This window comes from Coregonus clupeaformis, chromosome 29 (genome assembly GCF_020615455.1).
Source record: "Coregonus clupeaformis isolate EN_2021a chromosome 29, ASM2061545v1, whole genome shotgun sequence".
NCBI classification, from domain to species: domain Eukaryota; kingdom Metazoa; phylum Chordata; class Actinopteri; order Salmoniformes; family Salmonidae; genus Coregonus; species Coregonus clupeaformis.
Window position 1 is genome coordinate 53,577,501 of NC_059220.1, and position 14,168 is coordinate 53,591,668.

Below are 14,168 nucleotides of genomic sequence, written 5' to 3' on the forward strand. Positions count from 1 at the left end.
GTGGTCTGATCATTGTGAAAAGTGGATATATTATTTGGGAAAATTAGAAACCGGAAGTCCTGTGAATGTGTTTTGAAGTATTTTGGAATGCCAATGTTGAGTGTACCAACTGAGATTTAACTCATTTACACAAACAGATTCACAAAATAAAGTTCAAGAATCAAAGATGACTGCCATATACCAATACACTAACGCTGAAAATATTTATCAAATCTTAACATAAACCATTAGTCAAATGGACACCAGAATTGTAAATAAACTCAATACATTAAGTAATTACTTTAATAATGATTACCTGCTGCATTCAAAGATAACCAACCTACAGCACTAGACTAAACTTCACTTGCGTCATCCTTGTGGTATTGTGAGAGAAACATGGTAATGCTTTAATAATAGTAATATAATATAATATGCCATTTAGCAGACGCTTTTATCCAAAGCGACTTACAGTCATGTGTGCATACATTTTTGTGTATGGGTGGTCCCGGGGATCGAACCCACTACCCTGGCGTTATAAGCGCCGTGCTCTACCAGCTGAGCTACAGAGGACCACACTGATTGCACATAAAGGGTCGTTACTACATGCTTTGTTATCCAGTTGATATTTTATCCTTTCTGTCATCCAAAAATATTCATCCTAGTCCCAGATTCTGTTTCACAATGTTCTGTGTAAGCTCAGCACAATTCTGTCCTTGTCCCACATTAGGTCAGTCAGCACTAGATTTTAACCATAATGTATTACGCAGTACAAATAAAGCTGGTGACCATTTTACAAACATAACTTTATTTTTGTACTTAGACAATTTTAATACAGACAAACTCCCTGGGAAATGACAAGATATAAGTAAAGCATTGGTGAATAAAAAATACACAGAAAAATCATGCATTGCAATTCTAATTCTTTATAATTTGATTAATTTTACACTTTACACCCCAAGAAAAAATCTCTATCACAAGAAAAAGGTTCTGAGCAGTAATTACATTTTATCGAACCTCATCCTCCTTATATATTTGTTTTCCTTTATTCAGAAACGTTAGAATTTCAAATTATGGGGTACAGTTGAAGAGGGGAGAAAGTTGGAAAATGTCGCTCATGGAAATATGTGCATGTTAGACTGCAGCAATACCGCTGCGCTCCCGCACTGATTCACTCTATTTCCTTGGGGTCATAGAGGAACGAAGAGGAATCTCACCCTCCACCCAACCATCTGGACTTGATAGCATCTTTTCCCAAAGTTGAATTTCCTCATTGACAGATTCCATCCAGTCCACCTTTTTGCCATAGCTTTGTCCTGGAATCAAACAGAAAAGTACGGCATTGCATGAAAACAAGGATGAACTAAGGTAGCATCTCATTCTTTATGTTTTCAGTTTTTAACTATGTGTTCAGTGCTGCAGCCAAGGAAATCGATTACATTTTATAACTAATTGCCAAAACTACTATCACCGACATTTGTCAAGCATGAGTAAAGCACACATCATGACAAAATGGTGTTTAACAATCACCTGTGCCCAGACTGAGGCGTACCCCTCCCAGGAACTGATTGGAGAGTTTGTTGTGGTCCCACACAGTCAGCTCGCAGCAAGCCTCTCTGACCTCGCTGGCACGGAATCCGTCGTACACCATGGCGTGGTTATACACAGGCTCTTGGCTCTTCTTCACCACCCGCGTCTTCTGACGACTCTTCTTGCTTGTGTCAGGCAACATGTAACTGACAGAGAAAATGCTATCAAACCTTTATTGACCTTAAACTAGTTTTTTTATATATTATAAACTAAGTATGTGTTGTTTTCTATAGCGCATAAAAATGACACTAATGACTTAAGCATATGTTCTTTGAATGGTGCCCACTTGAACGTGTCCCTGCTTGCAAATATCTGTGCATCTGGATAGATAAGATATCATAAAAAGAAGAACATATTGATGAGTTCGTTAAGAAGCTGAGAAAAAAATGACTCTCGCTTACTAACTGTAGGGAACGAAGGAATTTCCAGGGTTAGCCATCCCTCATACAGTGGGGAAAAAAAGTATTTAGTCAGCCACCAATTGTGCAAGTTCTCACACTTAAAAAGATGAGAGAGGCCTGTAATTTTCATCATAGGTACATGTCAACTATGACAGACAAATTGAGCATTTTTTTTCCAGAAAATCACATTGTAGGATTTTTTATGCATTTATTTGCAAATTATGGTGGAAAATAAGTATTTGGTCACCTACAAACAAGCAAGATTTCTGGCTCTCACAGACCTGTAACTTCTTCTTTAAGAGGCTCCTCTGTCCTCCACTCGTTACCTGTATTAATGGCACCTGTTTGAACTTGTTATCAGTATAAAAGACACCTGTCCACAACCTCAAACAGTCACACTCCAAACTCCACTATGGCCAAGACCAAAGAGCTGTCAAAGGACACCAGAAACAAAATTGTAGACCTGCACCAGGCTGGGAAGACTGAATCTGCAATAGGTAAGCAGCTTGGTTTGAAGTAATCAACTGTGGGAGCAATTATTAGGAAATGGAAGACATACAAGACCACTGATAATCTCCCTCGATCTGGGGCTCCACGCAAGATCTCACCCCGTGGGGTCAAAATGATCACAAGAACGGTGAGCAAAAATCCCAGAACCACACGGGGGGACCTAGTGAATGACCTGCAGAGAGCTGGGACCAAAGTAACAAAGCCTACCATCAGTAACACACTACGCCGCCAGGGACTCAAATCCTGCAGTGCCAGACGTGTCCCCCCTGCTTAAGCCAGTACATGTCCAGGCCCGTCTGAAGTTTGCTAGAGTGCATTTAGATGATCCAGAAGAGGATTGGGAGAATGTCATATGGTCAGATGAAACCAAAATATGACTTTTTGGTAAAAACTCAACTCGTCGTGTTTGGAGGACAAAGAATGCTGAGTTGCATCCAAAGAACACCATACCTACTGTGAAGCATGGGGGTGGAAACATCATGCTTTGGGGCTGTTTTTCTGCAAAGGGACCAGGACGACTGATCCGTGTAAAGGAAAGAATGAATGGGGCCATGTATCGTGAGATTTTGAGTGAATTCCTCCTTCCATCAGCAAGGGCATTGAAGATGAAACGTGGCTGGGTCTTTCAGCATGACAATGATCCCAAACACACCGCCCGGAGTGGCTTCGTAAGAAGCATTTCAAGGTCCTGGAGTGGCCTAGCCAGTCTCCAGATCTCAACCCCAAAGAAAATCTTTGGAGGGAGTTGAAAGTCTGTGTTGCCCAGCGACAGCCCCAAAACATCACTGCTCTAGAGGAGATCTGCATGGAGGAATGGGCCAAAATACTAGCAACAGTGTGTGAAAACCTTGTGAAGACTTACAGAAAACGTTTGACCTGTGGCATTGCCAACAAAGGGTATATAACAAAGTATTGAGAAACTTTTGTTATTGACAAAATACTTATTTTCCACCATAATTTGCAAATAAATTCATTAAAAATCCTACAATGTGATTTTCTGGATTTTTTTTCCTCAATTTGTCTGTCATAGTTGACGTGTACATATGATGAAAATTACAGGCCTCTCTCATCTTTTTAAGTGGGAGAACTTGCACAATTGGTGTCTGACTAAATAATTGTTTTCCCCACTGTACGTCTAAAGATTAACAATGATGTTGAGTACAGTGGGAGTTTTTGAAAAATAGCTTTATAAATAAAAAGTTAGCAATGTATGGAGCTACGTGACATCAAAGAGGGCCAGCCTACTTTCTGGTAGAGAATGCAGTTATGTGTACTAAACCTGTCACCCATAATAAAACGTAGTGCACTATGGTAAACTGCATCTAATGGCTTTAGTGAAGTGGCAGCTGCATTCATATGGATGATGTCGCCATAGTCTAGGACCGGTAGGAATGTCGATTGAATGATCTGCTTTCTACTATTAGGTCAATCAGATTTTAGTTTTTTTGCACCTTACATGTGGAATAATCTCCAAAACTCTCTAAAATGTGATGATTTGGTGCCTCTAGGACAATTCAGACGGCTGATTGAGAAACTTTTTCCTGAAGAATGTATTTGTTTTCTATGATTGTGTTTTGTATCTCTATTGCTTTTCACATTGTATTGATGTGTATATTTTTGTAATTACAGGGCTAATCTGCAAAAGAGCCATTGGTCTCAGCATGTCTCCCTGTCAAAATAAAGGTTAAATACATTTTAAATTACATTTAAAGTATGAATTGAGACAAAATATGAAGAGCCACACAAACAAACACAAACGCACACAAGCTGACATTCGGGATGTTATGCCTCAAAGGCCATTCTATTAAACCTGTCTTCTGCTCACCACTTCACAAAGGAGTCGACACCCTGAGGCTTTAGCTTACGCAGCTCTCTGGCCTCCTTCAGCCACACATGGACCTCCCCTGAGTTAAGCCTGGCACCACCTGCAGTAAGAGGAGGCACAATATCCAATATTGATGATCAGAGAGCTAATTCAGTGTCCCACGTCTTTCAATATGTACTACATGACTATTGACTAATCTAGTATTTTTCAGTGGTTGGAACCTAAAGTATTTTCCAAACGGTTTGTTCTGAACAGAAACACTTTTTTTTGTTTCGTTCCACTGTTTCGACCGGTTTGAACCCCAAAAAAGTACTGGTTTATGTTGTTCCTTTCTGTTTATTTTTTAACCTGTGAAATCAACATTTATTGATGTGTATCCTATGGTGCAAGATGCAACTAAATTTTTGCAGGTGGGGAGAGAGCAAGAGAGGGTTGAGGAGGAGGCTTGAAGTGCTGGGCATTGTGTTATGAAATGCATTATATGAATTAGGTCCACAGAATTATACCTAGGAGGAGCAGCTTCTATGGAGGAACTTTGAATGTCCTTTGAGCTAGCTAGCTAACAAGCTTGTGTGCAGAGTGGCACCAGAATTCAAAACACCTCTTACCTTTTTGTAGCTAATAAATCCAATGTGAAACATGTTAACTAGGCCTATAGAATCCTTAGCATTGAAAAAGTTAATAAATTATTCTCAACCTAATTAAAAATCTCTCTCCCCATCCTCTGAATCAAGCTTGTAACGTCAGTACAGTAGCCTATGCTTTGGAGGGGGGAGGGGCAGGTAGCCTAAACACGCATAGGCAAAGATTTTCAGATTGCAGGAAAAGTTGATGAGTGACAGTGAGGGCTTTGCATATGCGCTTTGTTTTGCGGGACTAGAAAAAAATACCTGGAACATAAAATAACGTTATTAACCGGTTCCCATGTGTTTAAAATAACGGTTCTGTTCCGGAACCGTATGGATCACTTTTGTTCCAGGTTTTCGGTTCTGTTCCCTGAACTGGTTCCAACCCCTGCTTTTTTTTGTGCATTTTGTAGATCGTGAGATCGCTAGGGGAGGAAGGGGTTTAGTAGGAAAAATGAATAATTGTTTTATGACACTAATTGATTGAGTTCTGGAAAATGTGCACTACATGTTGTTGACTTGCCTAGTTAAATAAAGGTTAAATATACAGTACCAGTCAAAAGTTTGGACACACCTACTCATTCAAGGGTTTTACTTAATTTTTACTATTTTCTACATTGTGTAATAATAGTGAAAACATCAAAACTATGAAATAACACATATGGAATCATGTGCTAACCAAAAAGGTGTTAAACAAATCCACATTTATTTTATATTTGAGATTCTTGAAATAACCACCCTTTGCCTTGATGACAGCTTTGCACACTATTGGCATTCTCTCAACCAGTTTCACCTGGAATGCTTTTCCAACAGTCTTGATGGAGTTCCCACATATGCTGAGCACTTGTTGGCTGCTTTTCCTTCACTCTGTGGTCCGACTCATCCCAAACCATCTCAATTTGGTTGAGGTCGGGGGGTTGTGGAGGCCAGGTCATCTGATGCAGCACTCCATCACTCTCCTTCTTGGTAAAATAGCCCTTACAGAGCCTGGAGGTGTGTTGGGTCATTGTCCTGTTGAAAAACAAATGATAGTCCCACTAAGCCCAAACCAGATGGGATGGCGTATCGCTGCAGAACGCTGTGGTAGCCATGCTGGTTAAGTGTGCCTTGAATTCTAAATAAATCACAGACAGTGTCACCAGCGAAGCACCCCCACACCATAACACCTCCTCCTCCATGCTTTACGGTGGGAACCACACATGCGGAGATCATCCGTTCACCCACACGGTGTCTCATAAAGAAGCGGCGGTTGAAACCAAAAATCTCAAATTTGGACTCCAATTTGGACTCCAATTTCTCAGGCTGGTAACTCTAATGAACTTATCCTCTGCAGCAGAGGTAACTGTGGGTCTTCCATTCCTGTGGCGGTCCTCATGAGAGCTAGTTTCATCGTAGCGCTTCATGGTTTTCACGACTGCACCTGAAGAAACTTTCAAAGTTCTTGACATTTTCTGTATTGACTAACCTTCATGTCTTGTAATGATGGACTGTCGTTTCTCTTTGCTTATATGAGCTGTTCTTGCCATAATATGGACTTGGTATTTTACCAAATAGGGCTATCTTCTGTATACCCACCCTACCTTGACACAACACAACTGATTTTCTCAAACGCATTAAGAAGGAAAGAAATTCCACAAATTAACTTTCAAGAAGGCACACCTGTTAATTGAAATGCATTCCAGGTGACAACCTCATGAAGCTGGTTGAAAGAATGCCAAGAGTGTGCAAAGCTGTCATCAAGGCAAAGGGTGGCTATTTGAAGAATCTCAAATATATTTGGATTTGTTTAACACTTTTTTGGTTACTACATGATTCCATATGTGTTATTTCATAGTGTTGATGTCTTCACTATTATTCTACAATGTAGAAAATAGTAAAAATTAAGAAAAACCCTTGAATGAGTAGGTGTCCAAACTTTTGACTGGTACTGTATATATACAGTGAGGGAAAAAAGTATTTGATCCCCTGCTGATTTTGTACGTTTGCCCACTGACAAAGAAATGATCAGTCTATCATTTTAATGGTAGGTTTATTGGAACAGTGAGAGACAGAATAACAACAAAAAAATCCAGAAAAATGCATGTCAAAAATGTTATGAATTGATTTGCATTTTAATGAGGGAAATAAGTATTTGACCCCTCTGCTAAACATGACTTAGTACTTGGTGGCAAAACCCTTGTTGGCAATCACAGAGGTCAGACGTTTCTTGTAGTTGGCCACCAGGTTTGCACACATCTCAGGAGGGATTTTGTCCCACTCCTCTTTGCAGATCTTCTCCAAGTCATTAAGGTTTCGAGGCTGACGTTTGGCAACTCGAACCTTCAGCTCCCTCCACAGATTTTCTATGGGATTAAGGTCTAGAGATTGGCTAGGCCACTCCAGGACCTTAATGTGCTTCTTCTTGAGCCACTCCTTTGTTGACTTGGCCGTGTGTTTTGGGTCATTGTCAGGCAGGAATACCCATCCACAACCCATTTTCAATGCCCTGGCTGAGGGAAGGAGGTTCTCACCCAATATGTGATGGTACATGGCCCCGTCCATCGTCCCTTTGATGCGGTGAAGTTGTCCTGTCCCCTTAGCAGAAAAACACCCCCAAAGCATAATGTTTCCACCTCCATGTTTGATGGTGGGGATGGTGTTCTTGGGGTCATAGGCAGCATTCCTCCTCCTCCAAACACGGCGAGTTGAGTTGATGCCAAAGAGCTCCATTTTGGTCTCATCTGACCACAACACTTTCACCCAGTTCTCCTCTGAATCATTCAGATGTTCATTGGCAAACTTCAGACGGGCATGTATATGTGCTTTCTTGAGCAGGGGGACCTTGCAGGAGCTGCAGGATTTCTGTCCTTCACGGCGTAGTGTGTTACCAATTGTTTTCTTGGTAGCTGCCTTGAGATCATTGACAAGATCCTCCCGTGTAGTTCTGGGCTGATTTCTCACCGTTCTCATGATCATTGCAACTCTACGAGGTGAGATCTTGCATGGAGCCCCAGGCCGAGGGAGATTGACAGTTATTTTGTGTTTCTTCCATTTGCGAATAATCGCACCAACTGTTGTCACCTTCTCACCAAGCTGCTTGGCGATGGTCTTGTAGCCCATTCCAGCCTTGTGTAGGTCTACAATCTCGTCCCTGACATCATTGGAGAGCTCTTTGGTCTTGGCCATGGGGGAGAGTTTGGAATCTGATTGATTGATTGCTTCTGTGGACAGGTGACTTTTATACAGGTAACAAACTGAGATTAGGAGCACTCCCTTTAAGAGTGTGCTCCTAATCTCAGCTCGTTACCTGTATAAAAGACACCTGGGAGCCAGAAATCTTTCTGATTGAGAGGGGGTCAAATACTTATTTCCCTCATTAAAATGCAAATCAATTTATAACATTTTTGACATGCGTTTTTCTGGATTTTTTGTTGTTATTCTGTCTCTCACTGTTCAAATATACCTACCATTAAAATTATAGACTGATCATTTCTTTGTCAGTGGGCAAACGTACAAAATCAGCAGGGGATCAAATACTTTTTTCCCTCACTGTATATATATATATATATATATATATATATATTATGTTTTGAGTCAGTAAAGTTAGTTTAACATTTATTAGTTGTCACTATATTTCTATCATAACATAATGCTATCGCATGTACAAAAGAGACAGGCATATCATATTAGTACCTGTTGAGCCAGGGGGAATATATTTCAGTGCTACTGTCAACAGTCCATGATATTCAGGAGACTCCTGAACGCCAGGATTCTGCAAATAAAAACAAGTGGCTTGATGACTCAACACACAGGCATTTATAATTTGCAAAAGTTTTAAAGGAGTGTTGCTTTTACTGCTTTTTGTTTCCAAAGCATTTCCAAAACATACATCATATCAAATAGTTGTTCTTAATGTTTTGTGACAATTTTATGTTTGTATTGTGGGTGTGTCAGGTCGACAAACTAATCTATCCTTGGGGATCAATAAAGTATGAGCTCATCTCTTATTGCACATAGCATTTCATCTCTATATCAGGGCCGATGTTGGGAAGGGAGGGAGAGGTTGTGTCCAGCTGGGTTTTAACACATGATCTGCAATAATATTTGTGTTGTGGTTTATTTCCAAGAAACTCCTCCTTACCAAAGATCTGCTCAAGTCAGTGTTGGGTCAACTAAGCAGGCTGTTCAAGCAATTCAGAAAGTGAATTGAGATTTAACTGAAAATAATCATCTTTGAAAATAATGGTGCATTTTGTCATTCATTTAATTTAAAATCCACCTAAAAAGATGGCATTAAAAATGGGATTGACCTCAACGCCTGGTAGGCAATGTATACAGTAAAGGCTATTACTTGTATACAGTAAAGGCTATTTACCTTGGGCTGTAGGTTGTACCAGGTAAGGGTCTCATGCCCCCAGTCCCAGGTCTTCAGGTCAATCTCTACCTGTCCCAGAAAGACATTTCTTCCTCTGGAGTCATTGTGCCACACAGAAAGGTTCAGTGTCCTGCCTTTCAGATCATCCATCTTCATCTTGTACTGGCGAGGGGAATACAAAAAAACAGTATTACACAAAAAAATGAAAGAAAATATTGTTAATTGTTAATCATGTTTGCTTTTTAGGGGAGAGTTCCAGTGTTAAGAGGATAAGATGCATTCATAACATCTTGTAAATTCGTAAATACGAGGATATGATTGGGAAAAAATCAACATGAACGCCCGTCCAACTCGTAATTACTAGTGGGAAACTCGTTATCCCTGAGATCCGACTTCTAGCACATGATGAACTCAACTACTAAGGAAATAAACTTGGTAACAGCATTTTCGGCAGTTAAATGCAACAACAAACATTATCAAAATCAATCTATTGCATGGTTTTTGAACACTATAATTTGTTCACGAGCCTAATAGCTGTGCTTTTAGTTTATGGTTGACACAGCTTGTTTGCCTTTAGCCAATCTGCGTTCTCAATTAGCTCAAAGCATGTAAATGCACAAAACTCATCACCTTGCACTTTCACCACCCTATGAATTTCATCATAACTTACTTAATCTGAAGCCTGATAAACAGCATGTTTTCCCAACTAGTCGTGGTGGGAGGATGACACAACATGTTATAGAGTGATTCCAATTTTATTTAGATATGATGGTTATTATATAAATATTTGCGCATAAAAGCGTTTCCACCGATATTTCTTGCATAATTAATTTTACAGACACAAAAAGATCCCAGCGTATTTTGCTTTGTTGACATTGGGAAAGTTTACAGACAAATGTCCTGTTTCCATCAGAACTGTCATGACATCTTTTATCCGACATGTACAGTACTTTACTCGCACAAAAACATTGGATGGAAACCTGGTTAGTGTCGGTGACCAAACAGGTGTCAATACCGAATCAATCCCACTAGATGGCAACAGCAATGATAGGAATACACTGGTCACACTATATTAAAGTAATCTATTGCCATAGTGGTTTTGATTAGCTATTGACGTTCTAGTTATCTCAGAGACCAGGCTGAATAATTTGATTATGGATAAGGACATTGCCATTGCGGTCTTCAACATTTTCAGATGTGATAGCCAAAAAGTGGCTATTTATGTAAGATCTTCACTTATGGCATCATGCTCTCTTAGCATCTCTGTTGGTTATAAAAGTGGCCATGAGCCAAAATATGCAGAGGCTGTTGATTATTTAAAACCCTTTCTGGTATGTGAACTGGTTGTGTGAGTCGGACGCAAAGGACACCGGACCAGGCCCAAATCCCCGTCATTCGCATGTAGATGAGTTGCTGATACAGGGGACGCAGATTCTCGTGCCTTGTGAGAATTCATCGGCGAATGGGTAACCCACCTCTACCATCTGTCCTATTGGCCAACGTGCAATCATTTGAGAATAAACTGGATGAGCTCTCTTCGAGACTATCCTACCAACGGGACATTAGAAACTGTAATATATTATGTTTCACCGAGTCGTGGTTGAACAACATGGATAATATACAGTTGGCTGGGCTTTCCGTGCGTCGGCAAGACAGAACAGCTAGCTCTGGTAAGACAAGGGGTGGTGGTCTGTGTCTATTTGTCAATAACAGCTGGTGCGTGAAATCTGATATTAAAGAAGTCTCAATGTTTTGCTCGCCTGAGGTAGAGTATCTCATGACAAGCTGTACACAACACTATTTACCAAGAGCGTTTTAATCTATGTTTTTCGTGGCTGTCTATTTACCACCATAAAACGATGCTGGCACTAAGACCACACTCAAAGAGCTGTATAAGGCCATAAGAAAACAAGAAAATGCTTATCCAGAGGCGGCACTCCTACTCGCCGGGGACTTTAATGCAGGAAAACCTACATCCGTTTTACCTAATTTCTACCAGCATGTCACATGTGCAACCAAAGGAAAAAATAACTCTGGACCACGTTTACTCCACACACAGAGACACGTACAAAGCTTTCCCTCGCCCTCCATTTGGCAAATCTGACCATAATTATATCCTCCTGATTCCTGCTTACAAGCAAAAACTAAAGCAGGAAGCACCAGTGACTCGCTCAATACGGAAGTGGTCAGATGATGCGGATGCTAATCTACAGGACCGTTTTGCTAGCACAGACTGGAATATGTTCTGGGATTCATCCGATGGCATTGAGGAGTATACCACATCAGTCACCGCTTCATCAATAAGTGCATCGATGACGTCGTCCCCACAGTGACTGTACGTACATACACCAACCAGAAGCCATGGATTACAGGCAACATTCGCACTGAGCTAAAAGTTAGAGCTGCCGCTTTCAAGGAGCGGGACTCTAACCCGGATGCTTATAAGAAATCCCCCTATGCACTCCGACGATAAATCAAACAGGCAAAGCATCAATACAGGACTAAGATTTACGCTCGTCGGTTGTGGCAGGGCTTGCAAATTATTACGGACGACAAAGGGAAGTCCAGCTGCGAGCTGTCCAGTGACACAAGCCTACCAGACAAGCTAAATGACTTCTATGAGCGTTTCGAGGCAAGCAACACTGAAGCATGCATGAGAGCACCAGCTGTTCTGGACGACTGCGTGATCACGCTCTCCGTAGCCAATGTGAGTAAGACCTTTAAACAGGTCAACATTCACAAGGCCGCAGGGCCAGACGGATTACCAGGACGTGTGCTCAGAGCATGCGCTGACCAACTGTCAAGAATCTTCAGTGACATGTTCAACCTGTCCCTGACCGAGTCTGTAATACCTACATGTTTCAAGCAGACCATTATAGTCCCTGTGCCCAAGAACACCAAGTTGACCTGCCTAAATGACTACCGACCCGTAGCACTCACGTCTGTAGCCATGAAGTGCTTTGAATGGCTGGTCATGGCTCACATTAACACCATCATCCCAGAAACCCTAGACCCACTCCAATTCGCATACCGCCCCAACAGATCCACAGATGACACAATCTGTATTGCGCGCCACACTGCCCTTTCCCACCTGGACAAAGGAACACCTACGTGAGAATGCTGTTCATTGACTACATTTCAGCATTCAACACCATAGTGCCCTCAAAGCTCATCACTAAGCTAAGGACCCTGGGACTAAACACCTCCCTCTGCAACTGGATCCTGGACTTCCTGACGGGCCGCCCCCAGGTGGTAAGGGTAGGCAACAACACATCTGCCACGCTGATCCTCAACACGGTGGCCCCTCAGGAGTGTGTGCTTAGTTCCCACCCATGCATACCCCACAAGACATGCCACCAGAGGTCTCTTCATAATCCTCAAGTTCAGAACAGACTATGGGAGGCTACATAGAGCCATGACTACATGGAACTCTATAAATAATAATAATATGCCATTTAGCAGACACTTTTATCCAAAGCGACTTACAGTCATGTGTGCATACATTTTTACGTATGGGTGGTCCTGGGGATCGAACCCACTACCCTGGCATTACAAGCGCCATGCTCTACCAATTGAGCTACAGAGGACCACAACTCTATTCCACATCAGGTAACTGATGCAAGCAGTAGAAACTGATTTTAAAAAACAGATCAAAATCTACCTTATGGAACAGCAGGGACTGTGAAGAGACACACACACACACAAACACACACACACACACAGGTACAGACACATGCATACGCTCACAAATGTACATTGTAATGTTGTTGTATGGTGGTACTTTACATTTTGTGTTGTAGATATACAGTGAGGGAAAAAAGTATTTGATCCCCTGCTGATTTTGTACGTTTGCCCACTGACAAAGACATGATCAGTCTATAATTTTAATGGTAGGTTTATTTGAACAGTGAGAGACAGAATAACAACAACAAAATTCAGAAAAAAGCATGTCAAAAATTGTATGAATTGATTTGCATTTGAATGAGGGAAATGAGTATTTGACCCCTCTGAAAACATGACTTAGTACTTGGTGGCAAAACCCTTGTTGGCAATCACAGAGGTCAGACGTTTCTTGTAGTTGGCCACCAGGTTTGCACACATCTCAGGAGGGATTTTGTTCCACTCCTCTTTGCAGATCTTCTCCAAGTCATTAAGGTTTCGAGGCTGACGTTTGGCAACTCGAACCTCCAGCTCCCTCCACAGATGTCTATGGGATTAAGGTCTGGAGACTGGCTAGGCCACTCCAGGACCTTAATGTGCTTCTTCTTGAGCCACTCCTTTGTTGCCTTGGCCATGTGTTTTGGGTCATTGTCATGCTGGAATACCCATCCACGACCCATTTTCAATGCCCTGGCTGAGAGAAGGAGGTTCTCACCCAAGATTTGATGGTACATGGCCTCGTCCATCGTCCCTTTGATGTGGTGAAGTTGTCTTGTCGTCCCCTTAGCAGAAAAACACCCCCAAAGCATAATGTTTCCACCTCCATGTTTGACGGTGGGGATGGTGTTCTTAGGGTCATAGGCAGCATTCCTCCTCCTCCAAACACAGCGAGTTGAGTTGATGCCAAAGAGCTCCATTTTGGTCTCATCTGACCACAACACTTTCACCCAGTTCTACTCTGAATCATTCAGATGTTCATTGGCAAACTTCAGACGGCCCTGTATATGTGCTTTCTTGAGCAGGAGGACCTTGTGGGCGCTGCAGGATTTCAGTCCTTCACGGTGTAATGTGTTACCTATTGTTTTCTTGGTGACTATGGTCCCAGCTGCCTTGAGATCATTGACAAGATCCTCCCGTGTAGTTCTGGGCTGATTCCTTACCGTTCTCATGATCATTGCAACTCCACGAGGTGAGATCTTGCATGGAGCCCCAGGCCGAGGGAGATT

The 14,168-nt window shown here is 41.7% G+C and overlaps 1 protein-coding gene across 1 annotated transcript in view; it reads right to left on the minus strand.

Annotated features, from left to right (window-relative positions):
* Window positions 1-761: 761 nt before the first annotated feature.
* Window positions 762-14,168, minus strand: part of si:ch211-266g18.6 (synaptotagmin-like protein 2) — a 29,404-nt gene continuing 15,997 nt past the window's right edge. Inside the window, exons 11-15 of the mRNA XM_041855664.2 lie at window positions 9,283-9,444; window positions 8,601-8,679; window positions 4,303-4,402; window positions 1,507-1,712; window positions 762-1,292 (exon numbers count right to left, since the gene is read on the minus strand). Of these exons, the coding sequence (XP_041711598.2) occupies window positions 1,153-1,292; window positions 1,507-1,712; window positions 4,303-4,402; window positions 8,601-8,679; window positions 9,283-9,444 (687 nt within the window). The 3' untranslated portion in view covers window positions 762-1,152. The remainder of the gene's footprint in view (window positions 1,293-1,506; window positions 1,713-4,302; window positions 4,403-8,600; window positions 8,680-9,282; window positions 9,445-14,168) is intronic.